Source organism: Nelumbo nucifera, chromosome 2, assembly GCF_055504915.1.
Source record: "Nelumbo nucifera cultivar China Antique chromosome 2, China Antique-T2T, whole genome shotgun sequence".
NCBI classification, from domain to species: Eukaryota; Viridiplantae; Streptophyta; class Magnoliopsida; order Proteales; family Nelumbonaceae; genus Nelumbo; species Nelumbo nucifera.
Window position 1 is genome coordinate 57,701,945 of NC_142650.1, and position 20,113 is coordinate 57,722,057.

At 38.3% G+C, this 20,113-nt stretch overlaps 2 protein-coding genes across 3 annotated transcripts in view; one reads left to right on the forward strand and one right to left on the reverse strand.

Annotated features, from left to right (window-relative positions):
* The first annotated feature begins 1,844 nt into the window (after positions 1-1,844).
* LOC104586194 (uncharacterized) lies at positions 1,845-12,698 on the forward strand. Its single transcript, XM_010243352.3, has 8 exons — positions 1,845-1,983; positions 2,323-3,620; positions 4,421-4,539; positions 9,753-10,376; positions 10,485-10,791; positions 11,764-11,929; positions 12,159-12,261; positions 12,365-12,698. The coding sequence occupies exons 2-8, from the start codon at positions 2,472-2,474 to the stop codon at positions 12,480-12,482; spliced, it is 2,586 nt and encodes an 861-aa protein (XP_010241654.1). The 5' UTR covers positions 1,845-1,983; positions 2,323-2,471; the 3' UTR covers positions 12,483-12,698.
* Positions 12,699-13,770: 1,072 nt separating this feature from the next.
* The window catches only part of LOC104586193 (uncharacterized), a 34,836-nt gene continuing 28,493 nt past the window's right edge, over positions 13,771-20,113 (reverse strand). Inside the window, exons 6-10 of one of the 2 annotated variants that reach the window (XM_088897506.1) lie at positions 15,284-19,198; positions 15,071-15,184; positions 14,545-14,681; positions 14,412-14,458; positions 14,003-14,378 (exon numbers count right to left, since the gene is read on the reverse strand). In XM_088897506.1, coding sequence (XP_088753632.1) covers positions 14,224-14,378; positions 14,412-14,458; positions 14,545-14,681; positions 15,071-15,184; positions 15,284-19,198 — 4,368 coding nt within the window. In that variant the 3' untranslated portion in view covers positions 14,003-14,223. Of the gene's footprint in view, positions 14,459-14,544; positions 14,682-15,070; positions 15,185-15,283; positions 19,199-20,113 lie in introns of both variants that reach the window. The other variant, XM_010243351.3, reaches the window with a different exon arrangement.

The following is a 20,113-nucleotide window of genomic DNA, read 5'->3' on the forward strand; positions in this document are numbered from 1 at the left end:
ATTTGTTACGAATCAAACGTCTCTTAGCAAGTTTGGTGATCAAATGAAGGGTCATTGGATTTTTCCCCGAAAATAAGCATCAAAGTTATTGTCAAGAATTCAAAATAAAAATTCTTTGGACTTTTTATATAAACTAAAATAAAATTTTGTACCATGTATAGAGCCGATGTGGACCCTTGGATTGGACATATGGCCAATCCACTGGACCCCCTTTTTGATAGAAGGTCCAAATTGGTTATATGATTCATTCACATGGCAAAATCAGTGGGTTTGTGTAGAGATTAGAGAAGCTCCTTACTTGACCCAATTAAGATTTAGGATTTTTTTTCCCAAGTAATTAAACTAGTAATAGTTGCTCAACTTATAAAAATGTTTTTTTTTTGTCTTGTTAATTATTTAAATTTATTTTCCTTGCAATTCAATTCTCAGCCCAGTTGGGACTTCTTTTGGTAAAAAAAAAAAAAAAAGGTTAGTTGGGTAGTTTGTACCATTCTTTACCTATCTGAGTCAGTAGTCATGGGCCAAACTCAGAAAGCAAATTCAGAGTTGATGCAATCTCATGACTCTGCTTTCTTTAGAAACATTTAAAACCATCCAAAATGAAACTACATAGACAACCAAGTTTTTCCAAACAGAAAGAAAAGGAAATAGAAAACTCCCTATATTCATTATGGTCCTCATGTACAAGCATAGAATATAAACCTTTGCTTAATTTTATGTTTTGGGGTGTGAAAAACAAAAATAAATCAAAAAGTATTTTGAGCATTTGCTAATAATTGCTTTTGAAAACATAGGGTCAAAACACTTTTAATCCCAAAAGCACAGTGCTTGTTGGGCTTTAAAAAACACAAAACATGGAGCTAATCAAATGCATCCTAACCTTACTGAATATATATATTTTTTAATTTTTAATAAAAATGAAAAAAATAGTATTGTGATATTAGCATTTGAGATTTATTGATCTTTTATTTCTTTTAATATGAGATTTATTCGTTTTTCTAATTAAAAATCATGAAAAAGGAAATTGTTGAAGGTGATTTTTCAATCTCTCTCTATTTCTTTTCTTCCTTCCCGTGGCGACTCGCCCCCTCACACAGGCACAGTCACACTCTCTCATTCCTCTAAAGTTTCAAAGTTCAAATTCCCCTCCGAATCTCGATCCACAATTCTAAGGTGGGTTGTAAGATCGGACGGTCACGATCCTTCTACCAACCAATTTAACACTTTTATCCTCTGGTCTATTCTCACCTTTTAGAATGTCTCTTACGGTCTTACCTCATCTCAAATATCACATTCTCTACGGGGAACCCGGAGGGGGTATTAAGATTCTAATCCGGAGGTTCCGATTGAATCATTTCTGTCTACTAACAAGTATCAATGATGATACATACCACTATGTCGTAGTGAGCAAATGGCCCCACAAACCTTGCAATGATAAGCAACAAAAGAAAAACTCAATTGATCTAAGGTCATGATTTCTGGGCCCACGAGCAGGCATTGACCATGACCTGGAAAAACGAGGGTCTACGGAAAAAACCACGGTTGAGTAAAGCACCATAACAAAGAAATATTAACATTGAATTATGATTTATTAATATTAATTACGGTAATAAAGAGTGGTAATTTCGTAATTTTGTGGAAAGGCCAAGTAATTTTGCCACGTGGCAACCGGTTGAGGCTCTTCGATTAATATGATGCGGTTGTCGCGAAAATTAGTATTAAAAGAAGAATTCAACTCGGCGCTTCTCTTGTTATATTATATTTAATAATTATTTATCTAATGAAAAAATAAAAATATATATAAATATTAAAAAGGAAAGAAGAAACTCGTCTTTTGTGTTCCTCTCTGTATTTATATTTGTGACTCCGTCTCCATTGTTGCTCTCTGACCCGAAGAAAATCCTTGATTGTTTACGTTGATGGTTCTGTAAAGTTAGGGCTTTTTGGTTTCTTGTTGTGCGAAGGAACGTCAGAGCTTTAAAGGTACGTTCTTTTGCATTGTTTGATCTCTATTTGCCCTAGAAGCTTATTCAATCCAATTGTAGTTGGTTTGGTTCTTACTCTGTTTTTCGATCTTGATTCGATCGAATTGAGTATAGAAGTCAGGATTCTTGTTATTGTTGTGAATAATTTGGTTGGACTATTCGGTTTTAACCGTCCAATTCATTTCTTTTCTCCAACTGTAATCGGACTGTTCGTTGAGGATGTGAATCGATTGCCCCCTGTTTTAGGGCAGTGTTTGAGCGTAATTTGGATTGAGTTTTGTTTTGTTTCTTTGTGATTTTGAATAAAAGTTTTGGTTTTTCTTTTTATTGTTTACAGGTTATAGGCATTTTCGGTGTTTGATCCTTGACTTTAAGATTCGAGGGGGTGGGATGTATTTGTCATGTGTCGGGTTCGCCTTCGAGGCGAAGGGGGGTAGGTGGTAATTTGAGTGTTTGGGGGAGGGGAGGGGGTGGGCCGTGGAGAACATGACTGATTTTGGGCCGCGGCTACAGAAGCAGGAGAGCAACGATGCTCGTGCCGAGTTCCAGCGGGGATTGGAGGAGTTGATGCGCGGTCATTTGGATGATTGTATGTCATTGGCTTCCTGTAGCTCTACTCGAGATCAGGACGATGACGATGAGGAGGGTGACCAGCTTGTACGCCGGAGGCGACGGTCGGATCTCGAAGGGGATGACTTGGCGGAGTCCTCCGCGGCGCGAAGGCGCCACTCTCGTATATTGAGTAGGTGGGCTGCCAGGCAGGCCCAGGAGATGATTACTACGATTGAGAGGCGGAACCGTGAGTCTGAACTTATGGCCCTCGCGGGTTTGCACACTGTCTCCATGCTTGATTCATCCTTTCTGAGGGAGTCACAGTCTCCATCTTCAAGACGGCAGGGGGCTGTTGAGAGACCTAACACCCAGGCATCCTCTCTCCTGCAAATGTGGCGGGAGCTGGAAGATGAGCACATGCTCAACCGTGCCCGAGAAAGGATGAGGCAACAGAGGAGTGTTAACTCCAATTCCAACCTCTCAAGCACTAACGAGTCTGAAACTCGGGAAAGTGAGCATCGAGGGAGTTCCGAAGATGCAAGTGAGAGTGAGAATGAGTACGGGACTTGGTCCCAAGGTCAAATGGAGTCACAGAATGAACATGGAGACCGCAACAATTCTAGCCGTGAACAATCACCAGACATTGGGGAAGTTGAAAGGGAGAGGGTTAGGCAAATTGTCCGGGGATGGATGGATAGTGGCATGAGTGACCATGCATCCAATGTTTCCCAGAGGAACAACAGTCCTAGGGCGGAATGGCTTGGTGAAACTGAGCGTGAAAGAGTAAGACTTGTGAGAGAGTGGGTCCAGATGACAAGTCAGCAACAGAGAGGTGCTCGTGGCAGCAGAAGGGAAGACCAAACTGCTGGACTTGGTGTGCAGATTGAACAGGTTCGTGATGGCATGGTTGTTGACCATGATGAAGGCCAACCTGAGCACATCCGGCGGGAAAGGCTGAGGTTGCGTGGCAGACAAGCTCTCCTTGATTTGCTGGTGAGGATTGAGAGGGAAAGGCAGGGGGAACTGCAAAACTTGTTAGAGCACAGGGCTGTCTCAGACTTTGCTCATCGCAACCGCATTCAGGTCAGTTGCTTATCAAAGTGTTTATTGCTTTTGTATTTGCTCAAATTTAGTCTTCTTGTCTCAGTCCTGCATTTATTCTTGTCATATGCAATTGTGTAAAGAAAGTATAATACTCTGATTGAGCATTTTGAATTTTCTTATTGGGTTAGGACCTAGCCCAAGTGCTTAGCATGATTCATAATGCCCTTGATATGCTAAAATAGGGCATGGTAAGTCTTTAACTGTCTTCTGATCATTATGTAGAATCTGATTTGAAGCTAAAAAAAAAATCCTTACGGCAAGATAATATTTCTTTTGGGTTTTTATTGGCTATCTTTTGGTATGCATGGAGTTTTACTGTCATTTATAGCAAAGGTAGTATTGCATTAAATGTGCATTTCTGGTACTTTAGAGATATATATGAGAATCCACTCCATGCATATTTAATGTGATATATGAGTCTACTTAAAATTCTGTAAAGAGATCCATGATTTTTTTTTTATCAAAAAAGATCCATGATTATAGGTATAATATCTTTTTATCTTAAAAAAAATTCATAATTAGGTATTTGTTTCTAGAAGTTTGACTTTTATGATGGTGTTGATTCTAGTATATGGGGTAATTCTGTTCTGTCTATGCCATATTGCTACTTGTGAGTTAGATTTCTACATGAAGGCCATCCATGAATGTATGTTTGTTGTTGTGGTGTTAACTGTGTACTGTAGCCTATTATATGCAATCAATTAGGATTATCTCTTTATAAGGAAGATATTTGATTAAGTTTTGATGGCTTGGGGATCTGATGTGGTGTTCTTTTCCAGTCATTACTCAGAGGTCGATTCTTACGAAGTGAAAGATCTAATGAGGATGAGAGACCACCTTCAATGGCGGCAGGTGAATTAGGCCAGTTAAGACAAAGACATACTGTATCTGGTTTAAGGTAAGTATTTTTTTTTATGAAATGCCTGTTAATATTGCTTGATTTTTTTCATATTCTCTCTTTGCCTTCACATGGTTTTTCCTGTAGATTTTAGAATACTGCTGTGTTTCCTTTCTGCTTATCTGCTCAGTACAAAACGCTACTCTATTTTTTCCCATGTTCTCTCTCCCTTGTAACAGCCTGGTCCCACTCTTTGGTTATTTTGAATTATGCATGATATGTTTCCCGTCCTACAGACCTCTGAAATCAGAGATCAATGTAAGCGATGGATAATTTTATCTACATGTTTTTCTTAAGACATTGGATGTTGGATGAGTGTGCTCATAATGGAACCCATTGGATAAGCTGGTTATTGACCACTGAAAGAAGTTGCTGACAAGAACTTCACAAATTCATCTTAAGCTATCTGTGGCATCTATATTTATCTTTTGAAAAACTATATTCTGCTCCATTGACTCCTTTGCCTATGGTTGGTGATGCTGAAAAGGCAATGCAGAAATGTAAGCCTGCATGAATGGTTCTTTATAAATGTGGCAGCTATGGTGTTAGGCCCAAACATAGGCGTCAAAATCCTTATGATTTGCAATACAATCCCAAAAGGTTTCTATTTGAATCTTATGTATGAGTTCTTTTCTACAAAAATTTTACAAATTTTGTTTTAATCCTACAATTTGATTCATGAATCACAATTCATATGATTAATGTGATTTAATCAATTCAATTAGAAATTAGTTGTCTACTTTGTTATTTTATTGTTCCTATTTAGTTTTGTCAAGGATGAAGCAAAAAAGAAAAGTTTTTTCAAGGGAGATTTGTTTTTAAAGTCCTTACTTAAAAAAAGGATTCTAGGTTATTAAGACCTTTTAGAAATGATATTGAGTTTATTTTCCATCATATGTAGGTTAAAGAGCCATTGTATGTGGATGGTTTGACTTTCAAGTCAAACTTGATTATATCATCTTAGGCTTCTAGTGTAGAAGTGGTAAATTCTCTTGTTTTTGTACTGTATATATGTTAGATATGAATTAAAAGTAGGCTAAAATCACACACACGCACATATAAACAAGTTTGTAAAAAAAAATGGGAATACTTTTACAATTTATGATACAACTCACGATTTGATTCAATTTAACCTTTTTATTATTTACAATATGATTAAACTATTCAGAACATCCCAAAAATGTACATGGTTGCTATTTCACTATTCTTTGGTCTTCCAAGTTTCAGATGATAACCCTTTTCTACATAGAAAATAAAGCATTTTCTATCACATTCCTAGAGTAGGATATTTTCCCATCTATTTTCTTTATAAAATTGGAAAATTTTGTACAAGGATATGCCCCTCTTTCAGTGATCTAAAAGGCGTGCCTAGGTGCATAGGCGAGGCGCATTTTAGGGTAGGTGCCTCGTCCAGGTCCTAGGTGCAGCACTTTCAAAAGGCACATGCTTGGTGCGCCTTGCGCCTTGGCCCAGGCGTGCATCTTTTGAAAACCATACACTTTTTTGCTTTTTTTTTGAAACTAGCAGCTGGGCCGGGGGCTCTGCCCCCGGACCCCCGACAACACCCCTTGGGAAGTCCATGTTAGGGTCTTAAATTCTTAAATCTCACACAAAAATAATGATTTTATAATTTTATTTGCCTTTTAAGAAGATATTTTATTAAGATGAACGAATGAACAACATTAGCAAATAGGGGGGGTTCTCGGAGCTTAACATGGACTTGTTTGGCTTGCCTCGAGGGGTGTGGCACAAAAGCGACTTGTAGAATTAGGAATGTAATATGTTTTACATCAAATTAGCTACTTGAAGTAATGCAATTGAAGAAAAAAAGAGATAGTGGGCTTTACATGCTTGACTTGGTGCATGGAGCTTGGAGCCTCGGATCTAGTCCCAACAGCCATTGTAGCTATACATTGGGAACATCTTGCCATGAAAGACAAGGTAGATATTCCCAATACACGGCTGTAATGGCTGTTGGGACCAGATCTGGTTTACTTTCTTTGGCCTCCCATGCTACACAAAATGCAGATCAACCGGTATCAGCAGGCTTTTATGGTTTTGTCATTGATGTGCATAACCTTTTTCTTTCCTTAACAATAGTGATTGCATTGGTTAGATAGTGGAAATAACTGGTTATTTGATTTGGAGATTCGGCTATCATAGCATGTTTTCTCTGCTACATATTTTTATGCTGCAATCTGGTGGCTGCTAGTTTGTTGTAACAGTAATAAATTATAAAGGCTCCTGACGAAATTCTTGTAATGTCCACTCTAGTAAATGAGGAAAGTTTGTAAAGCGTAAGTAGAAAACAATATTATCTTGTCCTTATGCTTCCAGCACAAATTAAGGTGGGTATTCGGGTTGACATCTTGAAGGCCACATTGGATGCTGTCGCTTGTCTTGTGGGTTTTGTGGCAAGAGAGTGATACCATTTGCACTTAAGCCCTGTCCTTCATAAAAATTCTTTTGTCATATCATAATATGGCTTGTCCAGATTAGAGGGCGGTCTCATGTTCCCAACTCATCTACATCATGACAAATTGCAAACTAGAATTGATCACCCCCTCCTCAACCATAAGGCTTAATTTTTGATGGGTGCTCCTTGGGGAATCCAGGCCCTTGTAGAATGGGTGAAGTTTTTAGGGATTTGGCAGGGGAGATTCTTATAGTAGCAGACAAAATATCCTTTTGCCATGTCCAGAATCTGGGTTGTGCAGATTAGAGAGTGGTCTCATGTTGCCAGCTCATCTACGTCATGACAAATTGCAAACTAGAATTGCTTGCCCCCTCCTCAACCATAAGGTTTAACTTTGATGGTTGTTCCCTAGGAAACCCAGGCTTTTCTAGAATAGGTGAAATGTTCAGGGATTCAGCAGGAGAGATTCTTCTAGTCTTCTTGGGCTCCATAGGCTCTGGAGATTTTCTAAGAGCAGAAATCGCAGTCCTATTGCAAGTCTTTAGGTTTCGTTATTATATTATTATAATGGGTTACCAATAGATGAAGATGGAAAGTGGACTTATAGGTGGTTATTAGATGATTGAGGGATGGAAATGAGGGTCCATGGCTTTTTAGAAAGCATGCCAGGGAGGCTAGAGCTCTAGTGTCTAGATTGAAAACTTTGTTGAAAGGGGTATGGATGTCGGTAAACTCTTTATCAGATAGTCTAGCTGGAGGAGTGGGTTGGATGAATTTGTGCTGGGGGTTCATCTATGCATTATGATGCATGTATCACGGTAGACATATATTTGGTCATATATATCTGTATTTTTTTTGTTGTTTTGTTTACCCTTTACTGAAAGGTTCAATATGTAGGTTTCCTTTATTGAAACTGGGGGTTTGTATTTCTTGGCTTTTGTATCAATATATCTCTTTTGATTTGCTCACTGATCAACAAATGACCTAGCTATCAATTATCAGAAATAAAAAAAACCATGCTACCACCCTGTCCCCGACTCACAGTTATACTAAGACAAGGAGACTTGTTTGGAATTATGATAGTGGCCAATGTTCACATAATTGAAATTATATTGGTTGGGCCGTTCTCCTAATTCCTAACCATTGCTAAAAATTACAGTGGTTTAACAATGCTAATATTTCTTCAATATTCTGACCATACAATGTAAAAACTTCAGATAGCTTTTTCTTTGCCTTTCCTATGGTGGTAGGTTGTATTTGAGTATTAAGAGGATTAGATGCCCATGAGTTCTATTTTGCTTGGTTGCAATATTTCTGAAGTGCATAAAGGAATCATTAGACAAGATTTAGGAAATGATATTAGAGGACTTCTATTAGTGAATCTCTACTTGATAGCTTCTTCAAAACTCTTGTTTGGAGTTTAGGGTCTGGTGGTTGGCTAGTTGCCGTTTTTGATCCTGAGAATGCAAACCACTCTAATATTCATCAGGAAAGGACAATAATATCCTTGACCAAATGAGATCAGAGAACATACTAGAAAGGGCCTGAAAACATTTGAATATAGAAAAGTACTTTTGTAATATCTTGACCATAACTCTTGGACGATTTTGATCATATGCTCAATATACATATTATCTCTAGCATTTAGAAGATTATGAGAATGAACTTTAGATGCATAAGTAGATGTATGGAGCTTGTGGTCCATTACTTTTTAAAGATGAAAGGTAGTTAACAGTGAAAATACCAATAAATCTACAAAGTCTTGATTGAACCATTTGGGATCTTTTAGTTCACATAAAAGTATGATAAAACACTTAGATTATGCTTACAGTTATATGATTCTATAGGAAACATGCTAAGAAGATACTACCTTTGGATCATCAAGAAGAATAATCAGTGAAATATTGGTCCAAACAATCTAGAAGAAAAAAGGCATGACAAAAGCACTTGTCCTTTTTATTTTTTGTTATTGGCTTAATTCTTTTCTTTCCTGGTTAATTTATGGCTGGTAACTACTGACACAAAGTGAGCTTCAATATGTGGACTATAAACTTCAAAGCACACAAGGCATCAAGTTTGAGGGGCTTGAGTTGTTTAACCCTCAAAGTCTGTCTCTGTGTCCTAGCTTTTTTTTTTTTAATTTTTTAATTTTTATTTTGGTAAGTGAGAAACAAGCTACCCTTGTCTTGAATTTAGCAACTGGGGAGAGAATTTTGAGATGTGAACATCTAAAGTGATTCTTACACTGAATTCATCTTCAAGTAGTAAGCCAACATGTCTCTCTAAAGATTGATAATCTTTATCAAGAGTTTTCAAGTCTTTTATCATTGTGCATTTTCGGTTGGGTTGTAGATGGTATTGAATTCAAGCATCCAACTATTCAATGATTGTGTTCTATGTCTAGGATTATTGTGTTAGTTTGGACTTTGGACCTTCTCGTCCAATTTCTTGTTCTTTAACATATCCTAGTTTTTTTTTTCAACATTCTTTTTTTTTTTTTTTTTAAATTTCCCAGCTATTTGGACTATGTTTTCTGGATATGGTAATGGATGGACAAGGTGTTGGATTTGGAATTTACACTAGAAATTGAAGTACCTGACACGAAATGGTCTGGGTATCAATATCATAGATTTTGGGCTTAATTAATGTTGTATATTGATGTACTGCTGAACCACATTTGCACGAAATAGCACCTATACTAATTTTTCTTTTTGTTCGCTTTTCATTCACATCTGGATTGGATCTGTAGTTATATTTTTTTTTTGAATGGCCTGTTGATGCTTTTTTATGCTATCAGAGAGGGCTTTCGCTCAACATTAGAAAATATTGTTCGTGGCCAAGTGAACGGCCATTCTGATACCTCGTCTAACAACACCAATGGGCCCAGAAATGAAGTAATTCAGTTAAACACCCTACCCACTGCTGCAAATGAAAACCATGAACAATTGCAATCTAGGGGTCAGGAAAGTGAAGTTCGTCTGTTGCAAGAGCATACAGGTGAATTAGAAAATAACACAACTATTGAAAGCACAGGTTTGCAAGAACCTACTACTCAAGGAGGTGATTGGCAAGAACAAGTTACAGAAGATGGAGGTAGAGAATGGCAACTGCCTAATGAAGCTAATATTAATGAATGGCAAGATGGAAATAGGGAAGAAATAGATGCTAACTGGCAGGAGAATACAACCAGGGATTGGCCCCGGGAAACTTCAGGAAATGAGGGTGGAGAAGATAGTCATCTCCGAGAGGCACATGAAGAGTGGCATGAAGATGGTTCTCAGGAGGCTGTCGAGAATTGGTCTGATGGATCTTCAGATCCTCCAAGAAATCGACGTGCTGTTCCTGTTAGGCGGGTCAGTAGATTCCACCCACCTGATGATGACAATGTGTACAGTATGGAACTGAGGGAACTTCTGAGCAGGTATTGGATCTTATCTTCTGGTTCCAGAGTTTTATAATTATTAGAGCTATTGAGTTTTTATTTATCAATGATTTTGTTGTGCTTACTTGAATTTTGCTCATACTGTAGGAGAAGTGTTTCTAATCTTCTTCGTAGTGGGTTCCGTGAGAGCCTAGATCAATTGATACAGTCATATGTAGAAAGACAAAGCCGTTCTCCTATTGACTGGGATCTGCATAGGACATTGGTCCCACCTACTTCGCCAGAGCAAGATCAGGAGCAGCAAAGAGATGATCAGAATGAGGATTCCCCAGAAACTGTTACCAGACCTCCACTTGTGCTGCCATCTCCACCGGTTCCCCCTCCACAGCCTCTTTGGCAACAGGCTTTGAATCATGCCAACTGGTCTCGGCACGGCATACATCGATCAGAAATTGTGCGCTACTTTTCTTGATTACACTTAACTAGAACCCTTGTAGCATACAAATTCATTTTTTCCTTATCATTTGCATTTTATGTTGAAGTCAGTCATTTTAAAAGGTACATATGCTAATAGACAAAGAGGGGTTATTGCTTGGTGGAATGATAAAATCTCAGGCAGACCTGAACGAGGTTTGAGTTTGAGAGCAGCCACTTATGCACAAAGTTGCCGAGGTTTGGTCCATATCCAATCCACCCCTCCCAAGGTCCCCGATAGCTGGGAAGTTGTGGTCCTTCTTTATGTCAATATAGGCATAGATCACTCATACTTGATAACATGAACTCACCCTTTTGATGCAAAATGGAGGTTGCAAGCCGTATTACAGTTAAAAGTGTTGGGTGATGTTTTGAAAAATGGATTGTTACACCTTCGAACTGTGAAAATGGGGAATTGGGGCAACTTCCTTGGCCAATGGTTGACTGATTTGTGGTTAAACCATGAATCTGAAGCTGGTCAAGTTTTCAAAACATTTGTATTAAGAAGTCATTGTCAGAGTTGGGACTTTTAACCTGTATCCATGCTCTTTAATCAATGGCAACCTCCTGATGGATCATGACCTCAGAATCCACTGATATAGGATTTCTAGTGCTCCTGCTCCCATAAATCCCCCAACTTATGGGTTGGCTCCCCCTTGCACAAAACCTTATCCTTGTAATTTGTCCACAAATAACCATTTATTTGGTTGGTTTTGTTGTTGAAAGTAAATTGTCCCCGATTTTCTATTAGATGACTTTTTCCTTCAACTCCTTTTTCTATTGGCATAAATGGGAGATGAGTTCTCTTGTTGAGCCATAATCAATATATAAAAGACTATGTTCATTGTCATTTCTTAATGTGAACTGAACCTGCTACCTTTCAATTTCTCAAGTTTCTGCTGTTGCCTGTCCAATTTCTGTTTGAATTGATTGTGAATGCTATTTGGAGCAGGAGTGGGAGATCATTAATGATTTGAGGGCTGACATGGCTAGGCTCCAGCAAGGGATGAGCCACATGCAGAGGATGTTGGAGGCCTGCATGGATATGCAACTTGAGTTGCAGCGCTCAGTTAGACAGGAAGTCTCTGCAGCATTGAACCGGTCAACTGGTGGACAAGGTCTGTATACACTTCCAACACAAATGCACAGTTATAATGGTTTGTAAATTTGAATAGTACCAATGGAGGCCTTTAGTATGATTGTTTGCTGAATACTGTCTGATGGTCTGAGTCGTTTATGAGTCATTTACCTTGATTTGATTGACTTCAAATAATTTAATGCTGCAAGTCACCTATATCTCCCAATGCTTCCCTAAAAGTTGACTGGTGAAGTTGCTAATCATCGCAGGTTTAGGTGTGGAGTCATCAGAAGATGGATCGAAATGGGGTCATGTTAGGAAGGGAGCTTGCTGTGTCTGTTGTGATAGTCATATTGATTCTTTATTGTACAGGTAAGTGTACACATTTACTTGCCTTATCTGATATAAACAAAATGCAATATGTAAATATTAATATGCCCATAACCCATCCATACTTGTACCTTGTCATTTGCAGATGTGGGCATATGTGCACTTGTTTGAAATGTGCAAATGAGTTGATTCGAGGTGGAGGGAAATGTCCATTGTGTCGGGCACCAATTGTTGAGGTGGTCCGAGCTTACTCCATACTGTAAAGAAGAGAGAGAGAGAGAGAGAGAGAGAGGGGGGGGGAAGGAATAAAGGATAAAGAGAAGGAATGATAAGTTGTTGGAGTCTTCTTACTGCCTTTTTCCAGGCTCCTTCAGGTTCTTATCTGTAGATTGTTTTGTTCATTCTGCCGCTGCCGTTCTGATTATTTCTGGAACATATGTAAATGAAATATTGGAATGACAAATGGCACCTTCCATTCATCATTCTGGCCTCAATAAAGATGTCGAATGGAATATGAACATCCTCTCTAAACTTGCCTGTGTTACTGGATAAAGCTGAGTTAATGTGTGCACACATGAACGCGGGACACTGCATTACTATTAGCTCTTTATCATCACCAGTGGGATGACGTGCATCATTCTGGCCTCAATAAAGATGTCGAGTGGAATATGAACATCCTCTCTAAACTTGCCTCTGTTACTGGATAAAGCTGAGTTAATGTGTGCACACATGAACGCGGGACACTGCATTACTATTAGCTCTTTATTATCACCAGTGGGATGACGTACATCTTGTCGTATGGTCCAGTGTTTCCATTATATTTTCAGAAGCAGAACTCTGCCAGTTTAGCATACCATCCTTCTATCTTTTCTTTGCTTCACAGCCAGGTACCGGTCCAGTTTTCGGCCTTGCTCCTTATGAAACATTCTTTTTGAAGAAGGTCCAGTGTTTCCAAGCCTGTTTAATTTCTTCAACCCTAATGTGCCCAATTACCCATAACCACCAAGGGGGTGTTCTACAGTATGATTTTTCTTTTTCTTTTTGTTTTCATTTGTTTTTGAATTTGCCATAAAAACAAAAAATGTTCTTGAACTGTATAAGTTGGTTTTGTTTGGAAAAAAACTTTTCATGGTTTTGAAATCATCATATTGATGGGTTTAAAACAAAGATTTTATGGTATAGATATTACAACATTTATAAAACATAATATTCATTAATCAAATGAAAACACATTCTTTATACCAGAGGTTCAAGAAAATGTTTTTGGTTACAGGCTAATAATTTGGAAAACAAAAACATGAATATAACCAAGAACATGTTTTCCTGCATCTGTTTTGAACTCAATTTGAATCATATGAAAACATGTACTCTTTAAACAACAAATTCAGGTAACATGTTTTTGGTTACATGCTAATAGTTTTGAAAACTAAAAACACGCACCTAACCAAGAACATGTTTTCATGTGTTTCTGTTCTAAGAATTAATTTGTTATCAAACTAGCTGGTTTTGATGTCTCTAGAACTTGTAAGAAGAAAAATAATTCACATCGGAGAAACGCCCAATACAGTGGGTTTCTTTGCATCATTGAAGTGGGTTTACATGGGTGAGAAAGACATTGGTAACAAACAGCTGATAACAAAGCTCAATGAGACCCGCTGCTTGCTGGTCTTTTGCAGGTTACATACTCAAGGCCATTCGGCCCTGATTTCCAAAGTCCCGGTATTGTCAGACAGTTCAGTTAATTGCTGGAATAACAATGTTACCCATAATTATTGAGCTTGGATTTTCTTTTCCTTCTGTAATTACATTCAATGATGCCATATCATATGAGCAAATTATCGCAATTGACATTCTATACTTGGTGCTTTGGCCAGTTCCCTTTCCTTTTTACAAGAATCCTCCTCCCTTGGATTTTATTGAATATGAATAAGGACCAAAAAATTAAGAATAATTATCAAAAAAATGAGAATTGGATATAAAAAATTTGATGCTAAAGCAGATGATTCATGTGAACCACCTCTTCCCACTCTTTTGAGCCTTGAGCTTCATGACGAGTTCCTCGCGTTGAGCTTCTACATCGGCGAATTTGAGGCTCATCTGGAAATACCGCTCACGCATTTCTCTCAACTCTGCCTCTAGGGATGATGCCTTGCGTTGGTTTCCTTCTTTTCTTACAACACCTTCACCTTCAGTGGTATTTGGATGATCTACATGGCTGTTTTTCTCTTCAGATAGTAGACTGGAGGACATAATAAAAAGGGAACTTTATCAGCATCAATTTTTAGGAACATCATGGTCGATAAAGTCAGATATATTTGCACATACCTCCTAAGCTGTTCTTTATACATATCATTTGCCTCCAGAGCCTCGGAAAGTTCATTCTCAAGAACCTGGATCCTTGATAGAGGATCAACTTCTATGCCTTTGGGGCTTCTATGGTCATTATGATGAAAGTTATTACCCTGTAAAAAGCCAAAGGGAAGCTAGAATGTCTAAAAATGGCAAAAAATAAAAATATAAAGTTTTTATGGGCAAAAAATTGTTTCCATGACCAGTGCTAGGCCCATTTAGTGAAAGAATTGAAATAGCTTTATTTGGCTCCATCCTGGAAGTACGTACTTCTACATCTTCACGGTGGATATTAAAGCCACCTCATCAACATTCAGAAATTTTCAACAAAACAAAGAGGAGTAGCCTTGTAATGCATTGTTGAAAAGGGGGAGTATGTACGTCCAGGACAGAGCAAAATTTTTTTTCGAATTGAAATGACTGGCAATAGTATATACATAGTGATACTATTAGTTCCAAAGACAAGAGAAAGCGTGCAGGGAGTAATGAAGGAAACAATAACCTCTCCCAGGTATTGGTCAGCAATTAGATTGGGTCGATCTTCTGAAAACTGATCAGCCTTCTTGGATGGCAATTTTTGGTTTTCACCATGTCGATTGATATTTTCCGTCTTTTCCTGCCAAACATCAAGCCTGAAGTTAAACACTTGACTTCTGCTTTTCATTTGGCTAAATTGTCAACTAACAACAAGATTGAAGAATAGTGGGGGAGTTACCTCTGGGTTCAGTTCTTCATGAATTGTGAAAACATTGGTATTGGATTCAGAATATTCAGACAAATCTTTATTGCTGGACTCACTTTGTAATTGTTTTTCTTCTCTTTTCTGTTTAAGTTCCTCTTCAAGAACTTGAACCCTCTTGAGGTACTCATCTTTCTCCTCCACCAGGTGTTGTATCTTCCTCTGAAATTGAGAACTGGTTCTCTTAATTCGGCTAAGCTCATTTTTCAGCTCAGCATCCTGAGCACATAATGCTTCTATTGCAGTTAGATCACCCTTCAGCCTCAGAACCTTTTCTTCTAGGGCAACTTTGCTATGTCTACAATCCTCTAATTCAGAAACAGCCTCCTGCATGCTAGAAACTTTCTCAATCAATGAGACCCTTTCTGCTTTCAATTCTTCAAAGTCTCCGGACAGTAGCTGCAATGAAGACTCCAGTTTTTCCTTCTCAAACTTGGTTTCATTGAGTGAGTTCTTAAGAGACAAAACTTCGTCCTGAAGTTGTGATATTTTCTGCAACTGAGTTTTCAAGCTGGCAATTTCTTCCAATAGTTGTTGCCTTTCATACTCACACGATGTAAGTTTTCGTTCAAGACCATTGGAAGTACTTCTAAATTTCTCTTCACTAGATTTTACATCCTCTAACAATCTCATTAGTTTCCCATGGTCAGAAATTAGCAGTTCATGGCTTTGCCTGGACACAGTAAGTTCATCGACCAAGGCTTGAATCTTTGCAGCATTTTCTACTCGGAGAGTAGCTAGTTCATTCTCAGATGACTCAACTTTAGCTTGGACCTCTTGAAGAGAATCTTCCAGTTTTGCTTTATCAGCACGTAAACATGGTACTTCAAGTATTGCATCTGAGGCTAATCTTTCTCTTTCATCATGAGTTGCTGATATCTGATCAATGAGGTGAGCTACCTCTCTTTGGAGCTTCTCAACTTCGGCAGTTTTGTCCAAGTACTTCTGATTTATTAAGTTCATCTCCAGAACAAGTTTCTCTTTGTGCTCCTTGTTTTCATGGAGTAGAGCATCCAGTTCTGAACTCAGGAGTTTCTCTTTCAAGGTAGTATCTTCATATACTAAGGAAAGTTTTCTCTCTAAAAGTTCAACTTTGCTGGAGCAATCAGAGAATTTTATTCTTGATTCCAACAGTCGGGACTCCAAGTGCATGCAGCGCTCATGCAACTCTAGCTTTTGATTCCTCAATTCTCCATTCAGCTTCTGAAGAGAGCTGCATTCTTCAATGAGACTTTCAGCTGTAATTTGCAATTTTGGATTGGCTCTCTTCAGATATTCACATTCTTCTTGAGATTCTGACCATCGCTTTTGCATGTCCTGTAATTTTTGTTTGAAATCTACTTTTTGAGCCTCTATTTCAGTTACCAACCTTCCAATCTCATCTTGGAGATTACTGGCAAGAGATTTTGAATTGTCTAGTTCCAAGCGACTGGACTCCTTTTCATCTGTCAAATATCTTAACTGAGCTTCAAATGCAGATACGCGTTCTGATAACTTTATGTTCTCTTCTTCTAGATCACACAAATGAACTTCCAATTCATGCTTTTCACTTTCTAGATCTGAGCATTTCCTTTGAAGAGTCTTATTTGCAGAAGCATAGGAAGCCACGCTGTTGCTAAGAACCATCAAATCATGTCGTACATCATCCAAACATTTTGATGCAATACTCTTTTCCCTGAGTACAATTTCCATATTCTCCTCCAAATGGTTTTTTTCCTTTTGAAGAGTAGAAACCTGAGACTCTATCTTTCTATGAGATAGCCTAAGATCATCAACCTCTTCTATCTTTAGAGACAAGCTAGCTGCAAGCTCCTCTACCTCAGATTGCCTTGCCACCAGTTCCTTTCTCAAATCAGCAACTCCATCCTCCAGTTTCATTTCCAAACTCTCACATTCTTCAATTGAAAGACGAGCATTCTCATTCAAACTGCATTGGTCAAACTTCTTTTGTGCTTCAGAATCATCTACATCCCTCTCCTTGATATCTACCTTATTTTGAAGTGCATCTTCACACTTAATCTTTGCTTCCAATAATTTATTCAGCAAAATAAAATTGCTTAAGATAGCCTCAGCTTGTTCTTTGAGACAAATTGTATCTGTACTGCTCAATATTGCTAAACTATCAAGATCATCTTCACAGTTAGTATTTTCATGAGAACAAACACTACAACATGACTTCCTTGCATGAGCTAATGCCAACCGAAGTTGATTATCTAATTCAGTGAATATCCTTGAGATTTCTATGGGAAAGTTTGGGTCAGAATTTTCAGATCTTACACAAGAAACAAAGAGTTGGTCCTCTTTGTCAGTTTTTCTTTCTTGATACCCCTTCAACTGTCGTTGCAATGCAGTAATTTCTAATTCTCGTTCTTGCATTTCAGCCTGTCTTTTGTGAAGTTGGGAATCAAGATTACAGGCTTTATCCTTAGAGAGTTGCAGCTGAAACTCCAGTTCAGTACATTTTTCCTGAAGATCTATCAATTGACCTTGTAAGTGGCTGGTGGCAACTCCTTCACTAAACATCTCTTTTCTATTCAGTTCATCTTCCAGCTGGAGTATTTGGGATCCAGGGTTGCTGACTTTAGGCTCAGAAGTACTGGTAAAAACATCAACCTCATTAAAAGAAGCTCCTGATTGGAGATCCTTTTTTGATTTCTCAAGCTTAAGTATAAGCTCAAGGTTTTCATCTGTGAGCTCATTGCAATCTCTCTCTAGCTCCTGGACTTTTGCTTTTAATGCTTGGATTTCCTTGGTAAGATCAGGATCACCTCCACCATCCAACCTTATGTCCTCAGAACTAGGACTACCAGATAACTTTGCTTCTAAGTTAATTATATATTCTTCTTTCATGGATAGCTTATGTCTCCATTCAGCCTCAACATCCAATACGGTTTGGTTCCTCGGGCTCCGCTCAACCTCAATCATCTGGTTTTTTTCTTCCAGGGCTTTCTCTAGCATCTGTACAGTAGTTTGCAAACTCTTTTGGGATTCCTGCAGCTCCATCAGCTGGGACACCAAATTAGATGTGTCATCAACCGCTCCATCCAAATTAGATGAGGCCTTTCTTGTCTTCTCAAGTGAAGATCCCTTTGTTAAATTTAATTCCCCACTATCATCATTTCTACAGTTACAACTTTGAAGTGCTGAAAGATTATCTATTTCCAACCTCTGCTTCTCTATGGTCTCTTCTAATTCCTGAAGAATAGAAACAAGCTCAATGTTTGATTCTTGAGTTTTTTGCATCTGCAGAGTCAAATTTGCATTGGATTCCTGCTGAAATTTTATCTCATCCTCTAATTCCTTCTGAATATGGGTTATACCTTCTGCCTGAAAACTTGAACTTTCTGTTGCTGTTTTTTTCTCTGTTGATTCCTCCAATAGTGTTTTCAGTTGTTCAATTTCCTGTTTCAACCCATCACGCTCACTGTATGCTCCTGAAAGCTCCATATTAAGATCAGCTTGCCGCTGGGACTGGTCAGAACATTCCTTCTTCACTATTTCCAGATCAAACATTAACTTCCGGGCATTTCTTTCCCACATCCTAGCTTCTGCTCGGAGCTCCTCAATTGTTTCTTCTGCAACATCAAGCAATTCTTTAGAAGAACCAACATTCTTCATGGATGACATGGCAGTCACTGGATGCTGATTCTGGTGATGGTTGCTTGAACCTGAGGCCCTTGAATTAAACGATGAATGATTGGATCGAGACAGATCACCAGAAGGATAAGTTCCATATGGAATACTATTTGGGGAGCCAGTTGAATCTTGCCTTCCAATCAGATTATATACACCATCATTTAAATTGTTCCCAGGGGAGAAGCTTACCCTGTCTATGGAACCATCAGCTGAGTCAGAGCTATGGCGTGACTCTGATGCTGAAAAACTTGGGTCCTGCAGTGCAGTGGAAAAGAATTTTTTTTAGAAAAACAGGGAGAAAGTGGAGGCCAAGTGTTCATAGCTTCCTGGAAAGGAAAGCCAAATCAGTATTAGAAAAACAAACAAACAAAAAAAGGGAAAATGAAATCAGATAAATTAATTTGTCAACATAGAAAAATTTCTTGGACATTAGACTCTTTATCAGCCTCATTAAAATTGTAAGGAAAGTCACAAAGGAGATAAAGCAACCATCGAGGGCCTGTTCAAATTACTTCTGAAATATATTACCTCAGCTGCAAACTAGCAAGGGTCAGATCAGGTCCAGATCGTGGTAGACCCAGTCCTGATCTAATAAGGAAATAGGCATACCAGGTTCAGATCCAGATCATATAGCCTATAGGATATGCAACAGCACCAGATCATATAGCCTATACGACCTGCAAGTAACCGCACCAGAACCAACCCTATTGTTTGTCAGGCTTATTGGTTCTGACCAATAAGAACTATATCTAACATGGCCAAATTGGAATATTATTTTAATAATTAAACCATTGGTTCACTTTATAGTTAGACTTACAAAACTGGTAGTTTAATAACAAACCTGCTAAATGATAAGTTTAGACATATTATTTTAATGATAAACCTGTAAGAGGAAGTGAAAAATCTAAAAACTAGGGGGTTACTTTGTCATACACGATGAAGGTGCAATTTGAAGACCATGGCCCCTTTGTTTTGAGGGTATGCAGACTTTTCTGGAAGCAGTCAAAGAATGGGGATCCATATTCAATATTTAGGAGTTGGGTTGCCACATGATGTAAAACAAGCTGTGGCTGTTGAAATAATAGGTAAAGAATTGAAAGTGGAATGTTTTCTCCAAGTGGAAAGAAGAAACATATGATGCTTGCAATACTAACTGATATTGATTGGAAA